The sequence below is a fragment of the Macrotis lagotis genome, chromosome 2 (assembly GCF_037893015.1).
Source record: "Macrotis lagotis isolate mMagLag1 chromosome 2, bilby.v1.9.chrom.fasta, whole genome shotgun sequence".
NCBI classification, from domain to species: Eukaryota; Metazoa; Chordata; class Mammalia; order Peramelemorphia; family Peramelidae; genus Macrotis; species Macrotis lagotis.
In genome coordinates, this window is record NC_133659.1 from 197,428,657 (window position 1) to 197,452,601 (window position 23,945).

Below are 23,945 nucleotides of genomic sequence, written 5' to 3' on the forward strand. Positions count from 1 at the left end.
ATCTAAGGCATTTCACTTTTTCTTTTCCTCCCCCAGATCAGGGCGAAGAAGGTCATGTGGTTCCCAAGATCAAAGCTTCTTGATTGAGTGGTCTTGGCTTTCCCTCCAAGAGGTTAAGAAAACTGAGAGTTGCTTTGAAACTCCCTCGTGGATATAGATGAAAATCAGTCTGAAGTGGCATTCACAGTTACGATAGGCAGTATATTTCAAAAGGCAGGCTTTCTCTCTCTCACACCACGTGTATAACATATACACTATACACACATACACATACACCCCCCACAACACACACACACACACACACACACACACACACGAGAGAGACGGAAACACTTTCCAGTCACTGGGCTCTGCTTGCTCATGTCAGATACTGCACCACCAGAAACATGATCACACAGGTGAGTAGCATCCCACCTATCATGAAGTATTTGTCTTGGAAGGCCCTCTTCTCAATAAGCCGCATGACAGTGTTGGATAACCCCAGCATGTTAGCAATATCCAGAATCTTCTTCTGTGTGCCCTGGAACAGAGAAGGAAAAGAAAAAAAATACATGAGGTTGTTTTTTTTTTTTCTGCAAGGGGATGTGTATAATGGTGAGAGAAGCTTGATCAACAGGCATCTTCTTGTTCACCCTCAAAAGAAGATAAAATAAAGGCACCTGCAACAAAAACTTTCCTTATATACTAGTTCCTTCTCTGCTCCCTGTAATAACTTTTCAGATCAGTTGATTCATCCATTCTTGCTTGTTCAGTCTGTAGGAACTCCACTAAGTTTAGACTGTGTTGCAGAATAGGACTGAAGTGGAAGTATACAATTCATGCATAACAGCTATGGAAACCTAAAAAAAAAAATCACAACAGAAATAACTACCCAACTGCCACCTGATGCTAGGACAAAAGGGTTTTTATTCCTAAACCAACAGCCCAAGACATTTAGATTGTCTTGCTTCACTGCATTTTAATCTTTTTTTTTTAAACTTTTCATTAAGTAATCAATATAAATGGATCCTAGGACAGACTTCAAGCTGTTCATTTGCATATCACCAACTGTATTAACATCCACATTACTATATTAGTCTGAATATAGGCTATATCCTTAAAATAAGATTTAGAAATAAAAATATATAGGTATACACTAAAAAATAAATAAAATTACTATATAAACATATCGATTAAGAAATTTAAAAAACTTTCAATACTAATAAAGAATTTTTTTTTTAGGTTTTTTTGCAAGGCAATGAAGTTACGTGGTTTGCCCAAGGCCACACAACTAGGTAATTATTAAGTGTCTGAGGCTGGATTTGAACTCAGGTACTCCTGACTCCAGGGCCAGTGCTCTATCCACTGCAGCTTATAAAGAATTTTTAATTATTTCTAGTATTATAAATTATTCTGGGGTTTTTTGCAAGCAAATTCTTTGAGAAGGGAGGCTATATACTTTCATTAATATGACAATATTTAACATCTATTTTCAAGATGAGTAAGGATCATTGTGACTGAAGAGTGAAACAGGAAGTGAGAAGAGAGAAGATAAAGAAATCCATAGGATGCACAAGTGGCATGTACATATAAACCACTAATGTTCTTCCTGAATAATAGTAATAGCCTTGCTGCATAAAGTAGCTGCTCTTACTTAAGTCAGTCATCAAAGGAAATTTGAGCAGTGTTCTTTTATTCTGTGGCAGGTAGGTAGAGGTGACATGTATGAATAAAATGATCTAATGAACTAGATATTTTTCTTGGCTTCAAAAGTTTGCTAATTTTCCATTGTGTGGCATGGTCTAGATAGAGATCAATGAGTTTTGTATTTGAAAAGTTGCTTTGCTATTTATGATAGTCAGGATGCCTACGCCATATTTTATTAAAGTATTCTCCTCTATCCTTTCAAATGAGAAAGAAAAGCAAAACCGCCTGGCAGAATAACACTTTGAATTTTAAAAATCTCAAAACCCCAATAATCACCTTTGGGGATGCATTAACAGTCTTGGATTGTAGGTAATGGCTTGACAGGAGTGGCCAATATAAGAAGCAACGTAACTCCTTATAGTATTAACAACTACTTTAGAAATATATTTCAATAGAAAGATATGACTGATATTTCACAGCAAGATCACAGTTCTTGAACAGTGATCTAAGAATGACTGGTAGCATAACTTTGTGGAACTAAAATCAGAATACCTGTGTCCCTGGCCTTGACTCAATCAATTCAACAAATGGGACGATATTCTTATGAGGGTGACAAAGATATTTCAAAATGAGAAAGCAATGAATCTAAAAGTGATGATCCTAATGAATGGATGGGATATACCAAATTCAGCTCAATTTAACAAAATGGTAGGAATGATGGATTACTTGAATTTATTAAGCTTGCTTTAGTCCAACAAAAACTTAGATAAAAGGTCCATTTCCTAATAACTGTTTCTCATATTCAGTAGCTAAAAGCACTTCATTCTCATGGGGGCCCCACCCTGATAATGGGCAAAAATCACATCCTATTCCCTATCAAGGCCATACAGGAAAAGGGCTGGGGCTGAAATATCATAATTGCCATCAGGAAGATGTAATGCTTTGGTAAAAAACTCCCAAGGTCTTTTCACCTCACCAGTGCCATTGCTTCCTGGATTACCTACAACTAGAGGGAATGAGGGAATTGTGGTTACTTGCTGTAGGAGCTTTATAGGATTGGAATCCTTGAACCAGACCTCTGCTATTTCAATTTCAGCTACAGTTTCAATTTGCTACAATTCAAATTTCAACATGAAGCAGAATTTGGAATGAGGTAGGCGGGCACTGCGGGATCTTGTTATTAGGTCTCTTTGGATGATCCTTGTAATAGCATCAATAAATAACTGTATTTCTCAAAATTTAAATAATAATTCAACTGTTGATAATGGACCCCATGAGGCTACTTCTATTCATGTTTCTTAAAGGATCACAGATTTAGAGCAGGAAGCAAGCTTAAAGGTCAACTAGACCAACTCTCTCATTTGGAAACTGAGGCCAAGAGATGCCCAGTGACTTGCTCAAGGTCACACAAGTAGTTGTGGCAGAACTCGAATTTGATTTTAGACCCTCTTAACCAACAGTGCCATTTCTACTGCACTATACCACCTACCAGAATAGGTCAGTTTCACCAGTCATTTTTACAAGGACCTGGTTCTCCTTGTTGTAAGATATTTTGAGGGAAAAAAAAAGACAATGACATATTCTCCTCAAAGTATGGCCATCACAGATCAAGAGGAAATTTTCTGCCACATGAATCATTGGGTCTTTGAAAAGTCAAGCAAAAAAGAACCAGGAAATGGTTAACAGTGAAAGGAATTTGGGGGATCTCTTGGACTATCTTAACAATTTACTCAAATTCACTTTCAATTTAAGTGACAAGTATCTGTCTGATTAGAAATTTCAAACTTGAAGGCTTCAAACATTAAAGTTTTGGAGGCAGCTTAAGAAAAAAACAAACCTGGGAAATAAAAAAAAATTCATCAGAGGAATCAAAACAACCTTAAGTATTGGACTGTTGGATGGGATCCAAGCCAGTGGCCCTGGCCCCATTCCCTAGAAGGAACCCCACCTTCAGGGTCATTCTCTGTGCCCTCAGTCCCTCCAGTATACTGTGCCCGCCTCCAATGAGGTCATCCATGCCGTGGTGAACTTTCTGGAGGGAGGAATTAAACTGCAGTGATTCATCCATGGGTATGGTGGTATCAGAGTCCTGTGGAGGAAATGCAGGGTTTCAATTAACTTGCCTGCTTGCTCATTCATGTATTTCCCTAGGGTCCCACCACTGACCTTTTTGGCTATAATAAACCCATAGGTTGGCAATAAGCAGGAGAGCAAAACTTAAACAATAAAGGGGGAAAAACAAAATTCAAAAGTCAAGGATGAGAATGGCATTTGTTCATGCAGTGGAAGAAGAAATTCCCTTGTTACTCCTCAATTCACTTTACTATTATTGTACTGCACTGGCACATGTAATACTAACCCTACCTTCCATATTATTCCCGACCTCACCCTACCTCAGATCTTCCTTGGTCACACACTCTCTCTCACTTTACTTTTTTTCAGGACAAGGTTGTCAAGCATTTGCTTCTATTAATTAGTTACTTTGTGCATGAATTGATTATCCATTCAACAAGCTCCCTAAAGGCAGAGACAGTTTTCTACTGCTTCTTAATTGCCTACAAGCTCAGCAGTGTTATGTGCATAGAAAAAATTTTTTTGAGCTAGTAAGTAAAAGGCAATTGTGGAAGGAAAAACAAAACTTAAGAGGTCTGCCTAATTCCAAATCTGTGTGAGAAATTTATTGTTTTCTTTTTTAGGTTTTTGCAAGGCAATGGGGTTAAGTGGCTTGCCCAAGGCCACACAGCTAGGTAATTATTAAGTGTCTGAGGTCGGATTTGAACTCAGGTACTCCTGACTGACTCCAGGGCTGGTGCTCTATCCACTGTGCCACCTAGCCACCCCTGAAATTCATTGTTTTAAAGATAACTTAACTTATGAGAAAGGGATCCTGACTCTGAAATAGATTACTACATAATACTGCCACCTAAGGCTTCCAAACCATTGTCCATTAGTACTGTTAATCTTTAGCTGGATCTGCCATAGAGATCAGAGCACTGACCCATGACCATCAAAGTCCAGAAGAGCTGTTGCATGTCTATGTGTTCAATTTCCTTCTGCAGATGTGATTTTGCTGCCCCCATCCTGGTATGACACTGAGAGAATAGAAGGGCTTGTCTTTGAGGCATGATGGGAAAATGTTTAATTGCCTGTGATCACTTCCCTATTTGGTAGTTGGAAGGATGGAGTTAACTGAAAGATTTCACATTAACAGAGTTATAGAACTGACAACTCTACTTGTACCCAGGAAGCTTCTAGTTTGGCTCAGAAAGTAAGTCAATCAAGTATTTCTTAAACAGTACTGTGCCACGCCCACAGTCTGAGATTTTCAGACTCTCTAGTCCAGACTGAGTCTCAGATTAATAAATAGACCAACATGCTTGACTCTATGCATACAGGTGAAGCAACTCTAAGTCAAATAAAGTATTTGAAGAAAGAAAAGAAGGGCACACAAGAAAAGGAGATATTCTAGCCTAGAAGTCATCAGGACCAGTAAATTAAAGATCATAAAAATAAAGTTAGAAAGAACAGTAGAGAAGTTAAGTGCCATTCAGTCTAGGCCTGTGAGGTTTATTTTCATTACTATTTTAAATTACCCTTCCCTAGCATATAATTTCTACGTTTTTATCTTTTTTCCCTTATAAGTAAATCTTAGAAAATGTACTTTTGTCATTCAGTGTATGTAGAAGCTAGAGTAGTAAGAAAAATGGTGAAGTGGGCAATGGAACCAGGAACTAAAATGGTAGCAAATGAATGGGAAGGCAATTAGGACTGGATGTGGCAAAACATAAAATGAAGGAAACTGAAAAGGCCCTGAGGCCAGAAGTTCAGGAAACACATTCTTTCAAGCTGGGTTTCGGTGAACAGAAATCTAGAAAATAATGAAAGTTAAAAGCTATGGGATCAAAGGCAAGATCTCCTGCATACATTTTAGAGTTAGTGCTCTGAGTTGATGATGTTTGTCCTTCATTCTCAAAGAAGACCATGACATCAGGGAGGTGATGTCATGACAAGCATATGAATTGGATTTGAGTGAGAGACTGTGCTAAGTCATCAATCTCACTTTCTCCTCCAGTGTCATCTGGGTCCAGTGGCCAGAAATGAATTAGGATGACTGGAGGTGGCCCTGGGATGTGAGACAATCGGGGATAAGTGACTTTCCCAGGGTCACACAGCTAAATTAACATCAAGTGTCAGCTGGATTTAAACTCCTGTCCTCCTGCCCCCAAGGCCAGTGTTCTATCACTGGGTCACCTAAATTGCACTAGTTCTCTGAGAAGCTCAGAGGGGCTTAAGAAGCAGCAGTAGCACTCCTTGAAAGCAATCATACTCTAGTCCTGTGTTCAACAAGCACTAGGCACTCAATAAGCATCAGTCAACTGTCTGAACAAAGTTCTTTTTTCATCTGTTCAGTAAACACTGAGTGCCTACTCCATATCTATTTTTGTGGTTCTAAATGCTTTTGTTATACCTAGGTGCAATAGACAGAATTTTTAATTTGGAATCAAGAAATCTAAGTTCAAGTCCTGTCTCAAGCACTTACTTGCTGAGTTGATCATGGGTAAGCCATTTAACCATTCAGACAGAAAGTTTTCTCACCTATTAAATGGGATCAGTACTACATGCCTCACAAGGTGGTGGTGTGAAAAATGTCCTAAATGTCAGTCATTTTATTATCTTTAGAAGCAACATGGTAGAGCCAGTTCTGAGTTTTTGAAGATCCAAGTTCAAGTCCTGGTTGCGGGTTTCTGGGCAAGTTGCTTAATTTCTCAAGGACTCACGTTTATAAGCCTCTAAGCTGAAGATCTCATTTGGCAAAAGGAATTCATTACTGATGAAATAAGTGGTTCAGTTAAAAAAAAAACACTATTCATCATCTTTGATGCCAGGAGATTGTAGGTTGGTAGAATATGTGATAGAGTTCAGTTGATATGGCTCCTATCTTTCAAAAAGGAATGCTGCCTTACAAACATCACAATGTTCCAGTAGCAGTATATTTAATAAGCCAAAACTTATTTAATATAGTCAGAAAACCCAAAACAGATACTATTTTGAGAAAAATATGGGGTTTTTGTCTCCAAGTAAGCTTTCCATCTTGAGACTTTAGGATTATTAAATTCAAAATGCCTACCAAACAATAAACATAACTTCATAATTATGTTGAATATTACAAAAATTTTTATCACACTATAAAATAATTCATAACTTACTTGGTAGCCATAGAAGACAACTTAATTTGAAGGAAAAAGAAACTAAACAGACTTATTTCAACACATTTGGGAAATTCACTATGATGGGCAATGACAACAACGAGAATTATCTTTCAAGGAGCAAGTCTGAGTTTTTATAGGTCTTCTTAATGAAAACATAGGTAAAAGATGTCACCATAAATAACTTACCTTTTAAATATTTCATGAACACTGGTACACAGACCAACGTAATAGAGTTGTATGTTAAACAATTTCACTTTTAAAAGCTAAGAAATCTATTAATAAAAAACAATAGGTTATTTGTGCACCAGGCTCAATTCTGAAAGTCCAGATAAAATTAAATTCTTAACAAATGCCTCCAAATTTCTACTTATCTTAGAAGCAAAAGCAGAAAAAAAAAAGATTCTGAAACCAGAATCACATACTATCAAGTATAAAAAAAATGTCCTAGGCTTAAGTCTTAGATATATCATACTAGCCATTAGATTTTCCAGGGCTCAGTTTCCTCTTTTGTAAAACAGAGCTCGTACTTATTGTACTTTTATCCTTATAATGGATATTGAGGAGATCAAATAACATTGAGTATATAAAAAAGCTTTGTAGTCATTATTAGTATTCTCATTATGTTAAGTGTTTTAGCATCATAAATCACTAGACATGAGCCTAACCTATCTTACAGAGCATAATAGTAGCTGCCTGAAGCAGCTTTCAAATGTTGCTTTCCTTATGAGCTGTTTAAGACCTAATCATTTGACTTTATCTGATCAGAACATTTTTCTACCACATGAACTTTTATCTTTTTACACTTGAATAATTCAGCCAGGTAATTCTTACTTTTACCCACTCTCTTATTTTAACTGCTTTTCCCTTAAATCTCTACATTAGCAAAAGGGGTCCAACCTGTTTCTCTGTGTTGAGGCAAACAACCTTTCCAGTTGGTTCTTGCCATTGCTCCTAAAATCATTCCTTAAGTCTTCTGGCCCCACAAAGTGACAAGTATCTGATTCCCTCTGCCCTTGTGAATGGCTCAGAACAACTGGCTTACATTTGTGGTGAAGGTTCTTGCCAAAAGTTCTTCTCGCTGCCTCTCTTGTTGCTCCCTTGCATATCGCCGATGCTGGAAGTTCCTCAGTGCAGTCTGCAGATGCTGGACATCATACTTTAATTGGTCAACACGGCTAGAAAGAAGTGATGAAGATAGAGATTAAATTCCAGAACAAAGAAAAATTTGAAGCAGTCAAGATACTTATTTAGGATGGAACATTTTTTTCTTCTTCCCTCCTCCATTCACTCTCTTCAGTAAAAACCTGATTTTGATCAATGATGTTGAAAATTGAAGTGGCCGCCTGTGGCTGGGTTAAAGATGTATCCAGGGCCCAGCCATACTACTTCAGTGTCTGCTGGCTCATGACTCTGAAGGCAGGACAAGGAGCAGGTGACAGGAAACAGGTCTGATGAACTCTTTCTGACCTTTACTCTATTCCTCTGCTGTAAGGGGCCCAAGGGCAGTATGAACTCAAACTGTCAATAAAGACTTAGAAAACCTTTGGGAGTTGAGGTTGTTTCCATTTTAATTTCATGGCCTGGTAGCAAATGTTAGATCAGTATTTTAATTATGAATTGATTGGTGCAGGAGATTAAGAACAAGATTGTATTCTGAAGGAGGAATCCAACGGGAATCACAAACCATAGCAAAGCTGACTAGGCAGCAGTGGCCACAATTCTGACCCTCTTTCTTCCTATTCCAAAGCCAGAAAAGCCCAATTCTGGGGGTCAGCATCACTAAGTCAGATGCAGAGAAGGGGAGCTAGCATCTGACAAGTCTATCTCCTGACAGTCTCCCTTCACAGAGACTGTCTCTGTTGTATCTGTGAAATAGAGAGACCTGCACCATGGGACCAACTCCTAAGGATCACAGTTCTCATAGAAGTTTCAGCACTTACAGTTTGGCATTCTGGCGCTTATTAGGGGGCTCTTTGCTGGACAAAATCTCCAGGCGTTCCAGGCTGCTGAATATCTGGTCTATCCTTGCTTGGATTTCATTTTCTACTACTACATAAAAGAGAAGAAATATAATTGCTGGAAAAAGAGATCATGAACTGATGATATTAGAAAGTTCAAGCACATACTTCTTTCCTCTAAGATCCTAACAAACCAAAAAATTCCACATACTTTAAAAAAGGAAAAAACCAAGCCATAGCAATGGAAAGCAAAGAAAACAATTCTTTGAGAGAAACCTGTAAAATGCTATTTCTCCAAATAACTTCAGTATTTTTGCCTCTGGTTCTCTGTAACTATCAAGTACTATAACAATCATATATTTTTAAAAAAATTATTATTCTAACAACATACAGATAGTTTTCAATATTCATTTTTTTTTAAGTTTTTGGTTGCACCTCCCCTCTCTGCTTGGCAGAGAGTAATTTTAGATAGATTATATATAAACACATTTTTCTTAAGAGCTGCAAACAGAATAGGAGACATGATTTTTTCCTAACACTTTCCTAACAGACAGGAGCCAGTACCCTCTAGATTCCCCACCCTTGGGACACTCTCATGGGTCTTGTCTATACAGAGACTCAATTGCTGAAATTTTCCCCTTTGTACACTTTGTGGTCTCTTGCAACTGAAATGCAAACTCCTTCAAGGGCACAGACTGTCTCCTTTTATTAATTACTCCAATAATTAATAACCCATAGTCAAATGCTTTCCAAAATCCCCATCTTTTTTCTTTACCTTCCTTTTCTTTACTCATTTATTCATCTACCTTGTCCTCAAAATCAGTATACACCAAACAGTGTGTGTGTGTGTGTGTGTGTGAGACAGAGAGAGAGAGAGAGAGAGAGAGAGAGAGAGAGAGAGGGAGAGAGGGAGGGAGAGAGAGAGAGAGAGAGAGAGAGAGAGAGAGTTAGATAGATAGACAGATATAGGAATGAAGTGATTTTAGCTTGGAAAATACTTATGAGAGAAAGAAGGAAAGCATGATGTAATCAGAAAAACGCTACAATTAAAAGAGTTCAAATCTTTATCCTGACACTAGTTAGGTGAGCAATGGCAAGTTACCATTTCTATGAACTTTCATTTTCTAATCTATAAAATGGACTTAATGATACTCATAACAATCCCAAAAGAATTTCATATAATCATTCCAAGGCATTCCTCAAGTAGAAATATCTACATTACAGCAGCAAATCTAGTAGTGAGGAAAAATCCCAGAAAGGGGATCTGAGAAATTCAGCCATTTTCCTTATTCCTAGAACTGCCTTTCAATACCTTAACAGAGAAGAAGGGTGATTTCTGGGAGGCCAGGTCAATCTGAACAAATAAGGGCTACTCTGCATAAAAGGAGAGAGAGCAAAGCTGTTTCTAAGTCTTTCAAGTATAGCTACTGAATGGTATAAAAGACAGAAATAGGACACTTGATTACATTGTCCAGAATCTCTCTAATGCTTCCATGCTCATAGCTAACTTATGTCAAAGTAAAACTTCACTGGGGGGGGGGGGGTAGGGTAGGGGTGGAGAGGGGGGGCAATGAATATTGAGAGAGAAAGTAAATGAACAAGATGTTGTTAAGTTTCAGAAAGGAGACAAGTTAATGCACCAGCAAACAGGGGAAAGGCAAGGAGAGGTCTCTAGATACTGAGATGTATGGATAATTAGAATGAACTATATTGCTCTCACAGAAAAAGAATTTTTTAATAGAAAAAAATGACATTCTTCCCCAAAGAAATCATGGTGTAGGAACAAAACTAATTAATATTGCTATTAGTTTCTGAGTAATTCTCCTGAAAGTCACAGAATCACCAATCCCAGAAACTCTCTCTGAATTTTTACAGTGCACATTCCTCTGAGAACTATATAATAAGATTAAGACAGATGAAGGAAAGGCACTTCCATTTCACTAGAACCATGTCAGGTTGAGTGGAGGGGTAATGGGGGATAAGACTTGTGGGATTCCTTGGTGCATAATCAAGGAAATCAGTGAATTTGCCATAGGGTTTTACTACCCACCTTAACTACAAAACTCATTTCAAGCTGAATCATTAGGCCCCTTAGGCAAAAACACAGTAAGGAAACCCAGCCCATTAGCACTGTGTCATCAGAGCATGGACTCTGGTCTCCAGTTAATTACTCACGGTGCAGAGACTCCTTGTCTGACGTCTCCAGGCGTCCCATGTGAGACTGGATCTCATGGACCTGCCTATCAAAGGAAGGGTAAGAGGAAATGAAGGAACTAGAATTAATCAACAGCAATTCAGTCAGGAAAGATTATTTCAAATGCAAAACAAGTAGCAGATTTAAGATCTGGCTAGAAAACTGCACTAAAATGTAGGTATACTTTATCAGGCAAGAAAAGTAGAATTTCTAATATGTTTCTTGGACAAAACATTATTTTTAATTCCTAATTTTTACAGGGTTATTCTTCAATATATTTGAAAAATTGATTTAAAAAACCATTGATGAGATGTCTCACTAATCACTTGGATATCATCTGTCTCTTAACTGAATACAAATAATATAAACGAAAACTGAAATCTTTCACAGGTCATCCCCATGAAAACAATGACCAAAAAGGACAATGAGAACTGGCTGCCAGTGCTGAAATGCTACAAAACCTATTTTTTTGCCCACTGAAACAAGAATGAACTTATCATCCTTAACTCATCTCCTGCATCTAATCAGTTGCCAAGTTTTGCAGATTTTACATTTCTCACATTTATTTCCATTTTTCTACTCATATGGCCATCAACCTAATTCAGGTTCTGAGGACTCCATGATGGATCTTTCCCTCGAAAAGAGATTAGTCTCTTTCTTCTTGAATTCAACCTCTTTAACAGTTGCCAAAATAATCTTTCTAAAGTACAAATATGATTGCAAAATTCCCCCTCCCCCAATTCTATTCTCTTTAAACTTCAGGGGTTCCATAGTATCTTTATAATAAAATACAAACTGTTCAACTTGGTACTTAGTTCTTCACAGTCTAGATCCAGTCTATAGTTCCAAGGTCACTTCACATTTCTCTCCACCATTTACTCTATTTTCAGTCTAATTAGTGTGCTTGCTGGTCCCCCAATTGGGGGACCTCTGTGTTTTTGCATGCCTATCTTCACTGATACCCCTTAGAATTCTTAACTTTCTTTGTGAAGCCTTTCTTGATTCTCCAAGTTGTTTTCCTCAAGTATTCATTCTTAAAGCCCTTTGATTTCTCATTTGTCTCATTCACGACCTACATTGCATTATATTTATCTGTGTGTGTGTATATATATATATATGTATATACATATATACATATATACATACATATACATATATATATGTATGTATATATGCCTTGTCCTCAGTAGAATAAAAGTTCCTTGAGGGTAAGAATTGCTTGATTTTCATCATTATATTTCCATAGCCTAATATAGTGATATATATATATATATATATATATATATATATATATATAGCATTTAATAAAATGTTTGTTGACTGACTTTGCAAACAAATTAATAGTTAAGACCCTGTATATAATGGCAATGAGTTAAAGTCTGAGTGAAGGGAGTTTTGAGATGTATGAGATGATTAGGTTGAGAGGGCTTCAATATTAGGATGGGGTTTTGCACATCTACCTGAAAGCAGGAAACACTATGACTTGGCAAAGAAGGTGAGGATATAGTAATGAGTAAGCAAGTCATGTAAAGGTGATGGTAAAAATTTGTGTGACTGCAGAAGAGTCTAATCCAAACCAAATACCAAGGGCAGGTAATAGGAAGAATAGTGCAGGATCTAGGAGTACAATAAATGAAACTTGAACTTTATATAACAAGTAATTTTTGTGGGATTCTAACATGTCCACAAATATCATGGCAATATAATGATTCAAGGATGGTGTATAACAGTAGATTTTGGAGGTAGGATGTTGTTGCAGTAATTTGAGTTTGAAGTATTTAACACTTGGATCAGAGTAGTAGTTTTTGGTGCTAAATCATAGTACAAAACTGGCTTAGCACTGTAATTTTTAAAGTAATAGTCATCAAGGGCATGATGTCAACCTAGGCTAAGTACTCAGAAAAGCTCTTAGCCTTTGTTACTTAATATTTTGTCAATGACTTGGATGACGGCAGAGTCAGCAAATTTTTAAATCTAGAGATGACAAAGCTTGGAGAGACAGCAAACACAATGATAACAATTAGGATCCAAAAATAAGATGACAGTTTAGCATAATGGACCAAAGTTAATAAAAATGAAATTGAGCAGAAATAAAAGTAAAGTGTTATATTTGGGTTAAAAAGATCAATTTCACAAATATAATGTGGGGACAAGTAAGGTTAAAAAAAATACCTAAGGAGTCCAGTAAATGCAGTAAATGGAAACTAATGCAATCTTAGCTTATAGTAAGAGAGACATCCTAGGGGCGGCTAGGTGGTGCAGTGGATAAAGCACTGGCCCTGGAGTCAGGAGTACCTGGGTTCAAATCTGGGCTCAGACACTTAGTAATTACCTAGCTGTGTGGCCTTGGGCAAGCCACTTAACCCCATTTGCCTTGCAAAATGCTAAAAGAGAGAGAGAGAGAGACAGACAGACAGACAGACAGACAGACATCCTTATCCAGGACTAAAGAAGGTAGTCCTGCTCTGCTTTGCCCTGACCACAGCATATTTAAATAGTGTTCATTTTTGGTAAATACATTTTAGAAAGGGTACTGACAAGCTGGGGAGTATTCACTGGAGGGAGCTAGGATGATGAAAGTACTGGAAACCATACGATAAGGACTGGCTGATGTTGAACCTATAAAAGGTTTAGGAGAGACAAGATAGCTGTCTCTAAACATCAGAGGGGCTGTCATGTGGGGGAAAAAAGAATTCATTTGTTCTACAGAGTCCAGAAAGCAGAATTAGGAGGGATGGACAAAAAAGAAAAAGAAGCAGATTTAAGCTCAAAGGAAGGATGCTTCTCAACAATGTGAGCATCCTTGGACTAGAGGCCTGAGAGAAAGTATGGAGAGGTCTCTGAGGTCTCTTCCAACTCTAAATTAGGAATACTAGGATGATGTGGGGAATCATGCCCCAAAGGAAGCATTTAATAGTCACCATATATGAGTAACAGTTGAATGACAGATGGCAGCCCAGCAAAGACTAAGAAGGGAATGGGGAAAAGAGAGGCAGGATAGCTGTCCTCAAACACTGGGGGTCATCATGTGGAAAAGAGAGTGGATTTTATTCTCTACTAGTCCATAAAGCAGAAAGGAAGAAATGGTAGGTAAAACACTTGACTTCCAATGTCTATACACAAATGCCCCAAGTTTAGGCAACAAGAACTATATAGGTCCTAAAACAGCAGGAAAATTTATTCCAGAGACATCACTGAGAAGTGGGATGAAGCCTACAACTAGAATATGGCTTTGGATGGCTGCACCTAAATTAAAAGAAGTTACATAAGTAAAAGTGAGATTAAGGGGTAGCATCTTTTAAGGAGGAAGCATTGTGGAGAGCATTGGGGGGGGGGTAAATATCAACAGAGAAAGAAACAGAAATGAAACTGTCATTGGAATATGCTACAGACCACAGGGACAAGAAGAGAGAACTTTAAGAAACAGATTACAAATCTGGAACAGAGGAATGACAAGGTAATGATAGGGAACTTTAATTATCCAGACCTCTATTGGATTGCTCTCTCTGACAAAAGGATAGCAATTAAAAACTTATTACTTGCCTTAATGGGTAGCTAGATGGCGTAGTGGACAGAGCACTGGTCTTGGAATCTGGAGGATGGGAGTTCAAATCTAGTCTCTGACACTTACTAGCTGTGTGACACTGGGCAAGTTACTTAACCTTGATTGACCCTCATCCAGGGTCATCTCCAGTCTTCCTGATTCATATCTGAGCACTGGACCCAGTTGACTCTGGAGGAGAAAGTGAGTCTGGTGACTTAGCACAGCACCTCCTCACTCCAATTCATGTGCTTGTCATGGCATCACCTCCCTGATGTCGTGATATTCTTCGAAAATGAAGAACAAACATTATAACTTGCCTTAATGATAATTTCAGCTTTCTAAGGGTAGAGGAAGCAATAAGAATAAATTCTATTCAGTATCTGATTTTCATAAATGAGAAAAGCTTATGCCTGGAGTGGAAATGCTTTGACTCCCGAAAGAATTCCTCCTAGAGCTTTTGATAGATAATTTGGGCATAGAATGGCATGCACCTAAAAGTGGGGAAAATAGAAAATAGAACTAAAGTTCTAACAGGGGAAGACAAAGAAAAATAGTAAATTATAAGGAATGGAATTCTGAGGATATATAAAAAAGGGAACAATTCTGATGAAGCAAAAGAATGGGAAATGTTCAGTACTGGATATTTGTCCAACAACTGAGATTGTAAGAACAAATATATAAAAGATGGAAGTAAGGGGATGAGTAAAAGACTGCTGTATGGTTTTTAAAAAAAAGTGTCAGGAATTCTAACACTCAGGGTAAACTGAGGCTAGTGAGGAAATTTAGACAACCAAAAAAGTATTAAAGCTTTATCAGGAGAAAAAGGGATAGAAGCCCTGCTTAAAGAAAGGACAAAGGTAACAGACAATACAGAAAAGTCAGAGTTGCTCCATTTTTATTGTTTCTATTTTTTTCTACAAAAGAATGATCTTTACACTGGAAATGACAGGATTAAAATTACAAACAGGAACTTGGATCCAATATAAGTAAGAAATTATGAGAACACTTGGGTGATTTCAATGAATTTCAGTTACCTGTCCCAAATAAATAGCTCTCAGGTACTTAAGGAACTGCCAAATGTAACGATTAAGCCACTGATACCAATATTTGCAAGACTGGTTATGAAATCACTAATACTAAGAGAAAAAGAAATCAAAATAATCTTGAGGCTTCACCTTGCACTGAGCAAATTGGCAAAGATGATACAATATAGTAATAGTTTATGCTAGAGGGATTTTGGAAAGACAGGCAGGCACACTGATGTGTTGTTGATGGAGCTATGAATCAGCACATTCTGGAAAGCCATTTGGAGCTATGAAAATGAAGTGACTATGAATTTTTAATCCATAATAACCTTTGAGACAGATTCCACTGCTAGGTATACATCATTAAAGAGATTTTTTAAAAAAAAGAGGTTCCAGGGGTGGCTAGGTGGCGCAGTGGATAGAGTACTGGCCCTGGAGTCAGGAGTACCTGAGTTCAAATCTAGCCTCAGACACTTAATAATTACCTAGCTGTGTGGCCTTGGGCAAGCCACTTAACCCCACTGCCTTGCAAAAACCTAAAAAAAAAAAAAAAAGAGGTTCCATATAAAACAAATATTTATAGCAACAACTTTTTGAGGTAAAAAAGAAATGGAAGCCAAGTTGATGCTCGGGAAATGGGAAATAACTGAACAAACTATGTTACATGAATGTACTGAAATATTACTGAGCTGTAAGAAATGATACACATTGAATGCAGATGGAAAAATTTAGATGAATGGATGTAAAATGAAGTAGTGTCAAGAAAATAATATATACAAAGACTACAACAATATAAATGGAAAGAACCACAAAAAAACTAGAAGTGAATATAGTATGATTATGAAGATTAAATTTGGTCCATTTCAGAGATGGAACATTTCATCAAGTGGGCAATCAGGATCAATTGAAGGAACTGGGAAAATTTAACTTGGGGGGAAAAAAGGCTCAGGGAACATGGTCTTCAAGTATTTGAAAGGTTATGATGTGGAAGAGGGATTATATATTTTATTTGGTCCCAGAAGTTAGAAGCAGGGACAATCTAAAAATATCTGATGCCCATGGAGATAGAGGATTATTCCTCATTGGATATCTTGAAGGGGGATGATCACTTGTTGGGCATGTTATGTTATGTGTGTATTGTTTTGGGGGTAAGGACTGCTGAGTAACTCAGACTCTAAAAAAAGTCCCGTGATTCTGATTCTTTGGTTGGCAAGTTAAAGGGAGGAAGATTTCAATCTGATATAAGGAGAAACTGTCCAACTTGCAGCGATGGGATGGACTGCCCCACAAAAATTCACCTTCTGCTTCAAAGATAGGTGGATCTATAAATGCACTTACTTCTTTTAATTTATTCTACTGAATTCTATACAACCATATCATTCAAGGAAAACTTAAAAAGGAAAAACTTTCTAATCATGATGGGGTAACAAATTAAAAGTGTCTTTAACATATATAAGAACCTAACAAATGTGGACAAAACTATTTTATTAATTTTACCTTGATGCAAAAAGACCAAGTATAATATTATACAGTAAAAAAAAGTTTTTCTCCCCCAATTTATTCTCTATGTGGATTTAACAAAACTCAAATCAAGTCAGTCAAGTATAGACTTCAGATACTGTAATTTCAGTGCTCCTTAGACGTGGCAAAAGATAAAAAGTTTGAGTTCAAAGTTCTAGCAAAGCAAATAAGCAGTTTCAGTTATATATTTTCAGTCATTTCTATTCTAATCTTAAGAGTATTTGTATGGTTCACTGCTGTATGACTAAGAAAGTTTTTTTTTAAGACACTAAGAATCACAGACTGCTAGAACTAGGACTACTGAAGTCATTCTATTCAAACCAATTTTACAGAAGAAAAACCTAAGCCTTGGAGAGATTGGGTGCCTCATCTTCTTATAGTTAGTACATTAGTTTCACTGTCAGTTGTAGAGCCAAGATTAAAATAGAGATTTCTTCTAACTGTCCAGTACCTGTAAAGTGATTATGAACTCAGATCATCTAAGCGAAATCACATACAGATTTTCTGACAATTGTTGGAATTTATACCTAGCACCTTTGCTCCATGATATTTATCATAGGACACATTTTAGGTGTTTTCCCCCTCTACAGCACCACTAGAGATGATTTGTGTTAAGTCACCCACACTAATCTTGAGACCAGTTGTACAAATTTGTGAAAAACCGACAAGTCAAGAGAGTAATCTGAGGGGCTCTGAATGGTTTTTTTTTGTGTGTGCAAAGCAAACTGAACTATGAATCCATTAAAACTATCCTCCCATTATTACCACCTTCTCACCAAATAAAAATACCTAAATGAGAGATGGGAAATGAGTCTTCAGTGATGTGTACATTAAAATAAAATTCCACCAAACACAATTATTTAGAAGTTTTAGGGAGGCTATTGAGATTTTACCCATTCCACTATTCATTTACACCCTATTCAATGCTCTACTGTTTCTAAATATTGGGGGGAAACCTGTACACAGCTTTAGATTTTTCCTTCAAGAATTCAACATGTCAGAGACTCTTTAAAAATCGATGTAACATCATTCAATAAATGTACAGAAATACTGAGTAATAGCATGCAAATTACTTTTGTGGCAGATGATCTAATCTATCAAAATTATAGTATAAAACAACAGTGTATATAATACAAATTTCAATGTAGTTTCTGAAAGTCTTAGGGTGTTTGCAGGATGGCGACACACCCAGTCACTTTAGAAATATTAATTATTATGAAAGACATTTAATTGATTTTAACTTCCCATCATCCCTGCTCTGATTCCTTCTCTCTTCTCCCATTGCCACTACTACAGTTCAGTCCCTCTTCATCCAAACCATACAATAGCTAATTATTTTCCCCGCTAATTATTTCTCCCCTCAACAAAAACCATTCCCCTCAAAGTTGGCATATTGAGATTCCTAAAGTGTAGGCCTGATCGAGTCAATCTCCTGCTCAAGAAGCTTCGATGATACCCCCTTGCCTCCAAGATAAACTAACAAATTCCTCTGAAATTGAAAGGCCTTTACAACCTGGTTCCAGTCTATTTTTCCAGGCTTATTACAAACTCCTCCTCCTCTGTTTTACCTCTCAACCAAACTGTCCTACTTGCTCTTCTCCACACCCAATATTTCACTTCTGGCATTGCCTCTGAAGAGGCTGTACCCTATGTCTGCAATGCTCTTGAAGTTTCCTCTGCTTCCTGTTCCTTCACCTTATGTGCCATGTTTTTCATACTCTCAGACATTTCCCAACTCACTCTAATCACTTGGTACTTATTTAGTATATGTTCTGTATTTACAAATATATTGTAAACAGTTTATTCTCCCATCCCCAAGTCCAGTGTAATAAAGTCTTCTAAGAGCAGAAAGACCTCCCCTTTATATTCAGATCCCAGCAAAGTACCTGGAATATAACAGGTATCTAATAATTGTTCACTAAGAATGAAGGCTCTACAATAGGCTCTCCTTCCTTTGCCTTCCTAAAATATCTATCTGAACACATTGTTTCATGTGAATTAGGTACTCTAATCATCATAGGATTTAAAACTGGAAGGAAACTTAAGAGATCATTTTCCCTAACTGGGAAAATTTTACAGGGGAGGAAACTAAAGCCCAGAAAAGTGATGTCACTGGGATTTGAAATTAGTCCTCTGGGCTCTAAATCCAGCACTCTTTTCCCCACTCCACAAAGCATGACTTTCAAACTCATGCCTGCCATGGGCATCGCTGGGCGTCTGAGCTGGTGTCGCAGAGTACGGAGCTGCCCCCTCCCAAGAGGGGGGGGTCCCTGAGGCTCCTTTAAGACCAGGAATCTGAGAAGTGAGCTCAGGAGGGGGTCCTCGACTAGGGAGGGCAGGAGGGAAGCTCGAGGGCCGTCCCTTCCACCACGCCCCCCCGGCTGACAGGCCCCAGCCGGGCCGGGTAGAGCGCGCGGCCCAGCCTCGGGAACTGACTGACCGACATCCAGCACCCTCGGACCGCGGCACACCACCCTGTTCCCAGGGCCTGCGTCCCTCGAGTCCTGCGTCCCGGCCCCATCAAGTCCTCACTTGTGAGTCTGCTGGTACAGTGGCTCCATGGCTCAGTCCCGCCGGCTCCCGATTCCACTGAACACGTCCACTACAGACTCACTTCCGGTTTCCAACTTCGGGTCCTTAAACTATTTCCGCTCCTTTGAGTTGACCTCAAAGGCGCCTGATCAACTAGCCGGTGGACCGGACCAAAGGGTATGCCAAAGAGAAGAAAGAAGAGCTTCTTTTAGACGTCTCTTCTGTCTCAGTGATCAAGGTCATCTAGTTTATCCTCGAGGACATGTTTGAATCAGGCAATTATGATAGACAGTCTTGGAAGACCTTCATGGGTCCTGAGTGAAAAGACAGAGAAGAGGAGGGAGGGAGCGCTTGTCTCCTACTCTTGCCCCGCCCCTAGGAGGCGGGGCTCTGAGCACTTGATCTTGGGAGCAAAGTCCTCAGCATCTTCCCTTTGCGCTATCTTATTTTGCCACGTTTTTGTCCCTGCATTCAGCTTAATGGTATTGAACCCTAGACATCATCTAATGCAATCCCTGTCCCTACCCTAATGTTACAGAGAAGTAAACTCAGGCCCTGAAAGGAAAATGACTCCCCCCTAGATCTTACAGGTGGCAAAGATAGGACTGGGTCCAACATCATCTAAGTCCACATGCGTCTCATCTGCTTTTCATTACTACTGAACCAGATCTTGAAAAGACTTTTGCCATTTTCTAGCTCATTTGGTCTCCACTGTGCTGCCTGTAGGATAGAGAAACCAGATAATGTAGTTGAGGATATAACCTCATAGACTTTTCCTTCAGCTCTGTTCCTTCAACCATTAAATATACTCAGTCATAGTGTATAAACCCCTGTCAGACTCTTTTTCCAACTCTTAACTGTCACTGGCAGACTGGGCTCCCATTGGGTGGTTGATAACACTGTAAGGGATAATTCTAAGGGAATGAAGTTTCTATCATTGTCACTCTTGAGCCCCCAATGGTGTGCTCCCTTGCCTTAGCTGTTAGGCCATTTACAAGTAGGTAGGGCAAGTTAAAGAAACATTCCTTTGTTTCATATCTTTTCTCTTGCATAAGGTCTCTAGAGACAGTAGACTAATACTTGGAAACTGTATAGCCAACTCTTTGCTTTTGTTTATGGCAAGATCTTTTCTTCCCCTGAGAAGTCTCCATGAAGTTCTCCTTAGGTATAGTTTTGTTTTCCAAAGATTAATGTCCATATAAAGTCTTCAGACTGCCCTTCTTCAGTGTATATAGTTGTAGTCTTTATGTCTATCAATTCCTGGTACAATTACCAATCGATCATCACTGCTCTATGGATGCTAATGAAATCTCCTTGTCTTCTGAGCTTTTGAAGTTCTCAAGGTTTTCACTTGGTCAAGGGAAAAGGTAAGAATGACTTTTGTCTGCTGGCAGACTTAAAATGACTTCAGCGTAGAGCCCTTTAGAAGGGTTGATTATTTTATCAAGATGAATAGCTAGTTAGCTAGATAAGATAGATAGCCAGATAGATAGTTAGATATATAGATGGTTAGTTCTTGTCCTTCATTATTGAAGAAGACCAAAATGACAACACCATGTTTGAGATAAATTGCAGTATCCGACTGTGACTGATCAGACCAATATGAGCTCAGAATGCTGTGCCACAGGTCAGGCACAAATAGTCCAAGTGAACACCTATTTCTTTTGAGCTGCTTTAATTTTGCCTTCTTTATAGAATGCAGCACCCTTTCTGATAAAGGCATACCATGCTGCATGGTTCTGTGCCAGTGTGTCTCCCATGCTATATAATCAATTCAAAAGTTCTTAAGAGAGACCTTCAGGGTGCCCTGCTATCACTTCTTCTGACCCCCTTGTGATCACTTGTCCTGTGTGAGTTCTCCATAAAATAGTCTTTTTGGCAAGTGTACATCTGGCATTCTAATAATGTTCCCAGCCCATAGTAATTATACCCTCTGTAGTACTGTTTGAATGCTAGGCAGTTTAGCTGAGAAAGGACTTCAGTGTCTGGTATCTTTTCCAGCCAGGTGATCTTCAGAATCTTCCTAAGACAATTTAAATGAAAGTGATTCAGTTTCTGACATGGCACTGGTGGACTGTCCAGGTTTCACAGTCATATAGCAATGAAGTCAGCACAACAGCTCTGTAGTCCTTCAGTTTGATAGTCAGTCTAACACCTCTTCTCTTTCATACTCTTTTGGAGCCTCCAAAATGATGATCTAGCTATGACAATGTGTGAGTCAACCTCAGGTCAGTGTGTACCAACCTAGGAAGGACACTGCCAAGGTAAGTGAACTTACCCTCAGAATTAAAAACTTCTCCATTTGCTGTAACCAATGGTTCCACATATGGATGGTTTGGTGCTGGTTGATGGAGACCTGTGTTTTCTTGGTGCTACTGGTTAGGGCCAAAATTAGCACAAGCCACAGAGAATTAATCCATGCATCTCAGCTTCAGAGGCTGCATTGAGTGCACAGTCATCTGCAAATAGAAGACATGCTCAAATACTGCCTCCACTTTGGACTTGGCTTGTAACTTTTTCATGTTGAAGAATGTACTGGCAGTGTGGTATCTGATCTTGAGGCCATGTTAGCATTTGCTAACATTATTGAAAATATCATGCTAAAAAGCATGGGGACCAAGGACACATTCTTGTTTCACTCCACTGGTGACCAGGAAATCTTGAGAGCATCATCCATTATCCAGAACTCAGGCATGCACATCATCATGGGATTGATGTACAATATTGATTAAAATCTCTGGGTACCCAAATTTTGATATATTTTTTCATAAACTCTCATGACTGATGGTATCAAAGGCCTTGGTCAGATCCACAAATGTTGTATACAGAACTCAATTCTGCTCCTGGTATTTTTCCTGGAGTTGTCAGGCAGAAACACCATATTGACTGTTTTTCAACCCTTTCTGAAGTCACACTGGCTCTCAGGGAGGTATCATCTTCCAGGTGAAGGATCAGCCTATCAGTCCTTCTCAGGACTCTGGAAAGAATCTTACCAGTAATGACTAAAAGAGAAATACCCTGTGATTGTCATAGGAAAATCTATTTCCTTTACCTTTATAGAGATGGAAAATAGAGGCATTCTTGAATTCCTGGGGGTAACTTTTTCATGCCATATAATCTGGAAAATTTCAATCAGCTTTTGGATGAGCAATGGATCCCCGCTTTGTAGATCTCAGTTGGAATAGAATCAGCACCAGGTGCTTTGTCACTTGAAAGGAGCCTAATGGCATTCAAAACCTCTTCTTCAATTGTAACTTCAGCAAGGTAATGATGGACTTCAGCTTGAGATAAGCAGTCAATGGCTTCTGCATTGATTGATGATGGTCTGTTAAGAACACTATGAAAGTGTTCAGTCCATTTCTCTAGGATCAAATCCCTATCACTAATCAATGTGACTCCATCAGCATTGAGTAATTGAGATACACCATGTCTTTGGCCCATAAATAGCCTTCAGAGCATCATAAAAGAACTTTGGGTTGTTACTATCTGCATAAAACCAAATTTCATCTGACTTACTGAGCCAAGAATTCTGCATCTCTCTTAGCTTTGCTTATACTTTACTCTTTTTTTAGGTTTTTACTAGGCAATGGGGTTAAGTGACTTGCCCAAGGCCACACAGCTAGGTAATTATTAAGGTCATATTTGAACTCAGGTACTCCTGACTCCAGGGCCAGTGCTCTATCCACTGCACCACCTAGCTGCCCCCTATACTTTACTTTTGATGGAATTAAATCTATCTTAGAAATGGATGAACTAACCTGCTGGTAAACCCTGTGGAGTTTTTGTTTTTCATTTAGCAACTTCAGTATTTCCCCATCATTTTCATCAAACTAATTTCAAGTGTTTTTGTGAGTGGTCTGACCCGGATGAGCAAGTGCAATGCATTACATCAAATCTCTAAAAGCTGCCCACTCCTTTTCTGCATATTTTCCAAGCTATCGAATCAAAATTTGCATTTATAACTTTTTCCAGCTCCTGGTTCTGCCCAATAGGACCAAATAGAACAAGTCTGATCCACTTCCACAAAAGAGCCCTTCAGTTACTGTGTCCTCCCTTGAGTTTTTTTAGGTTAATTATCCCCAGTTCCTCCCACTGATTCTTGGCATGGACTCAAGGACAAATTGGTTGCCTTCCTTTGGACGTTTTCAAACTTCAAGAACATCCTTCATAAACTATAGAGTCCATAGAAGATCCTTCCTAAATTTTAGTGCTACATAATATCCCAGTTATGGTCTGGCCAGGACAGAATACAACTGTTCTCCCTATGCTGATTATTGCATATTTACTTTCATATTCTATGATCCATGTGAGAACCATTACCTGGCCTCTCCTAAA

The 23,945-nt window shown here is 38.4% G+C and overlaps 1 protein-coding gene across 2 annotated transcripts; it reads right to left on the bottom strand.

The window, feature by feature from the left end:
• Positions 1–180: 180 nt before the first annotated feature.
• GOSR2 (golgi SNAP receptor complex member 2) lies at positions 181–19,700 on the bottom strand. Of its 2 annotated transcripts, XM_074224387.1 has the most exons (6): positions 19,611–19,700; positions 10,970–11,034; positions 8,777–8,885; positions 7,879–8,011; positions 3,575–3,715; positions 181–520 (listed from the first exon to the last, which is right to left on the bottom strand). In XM_074224387.1, exons 1-6 carry the CDS (start codon positions 19,637–19,639, stop codon positions 359–361), a joined length of 639 nt encoding a protein of 212 aa, XP_074080488.1. In that variant the 5' UTR covers positions 19,640–19,700; the 3' UTR covers positions 181–358. The 2 variants fall into 2 exon arrangements, with proteins under 2 accessions (XP_074080488.1, XP_074080489.1); XM_074224388.1 differs by lacking the exon at positions 3,575–3,715.
• Between the last annotated feature and the right edge of the window lie 4,245 nt (positions 19,701–23,945).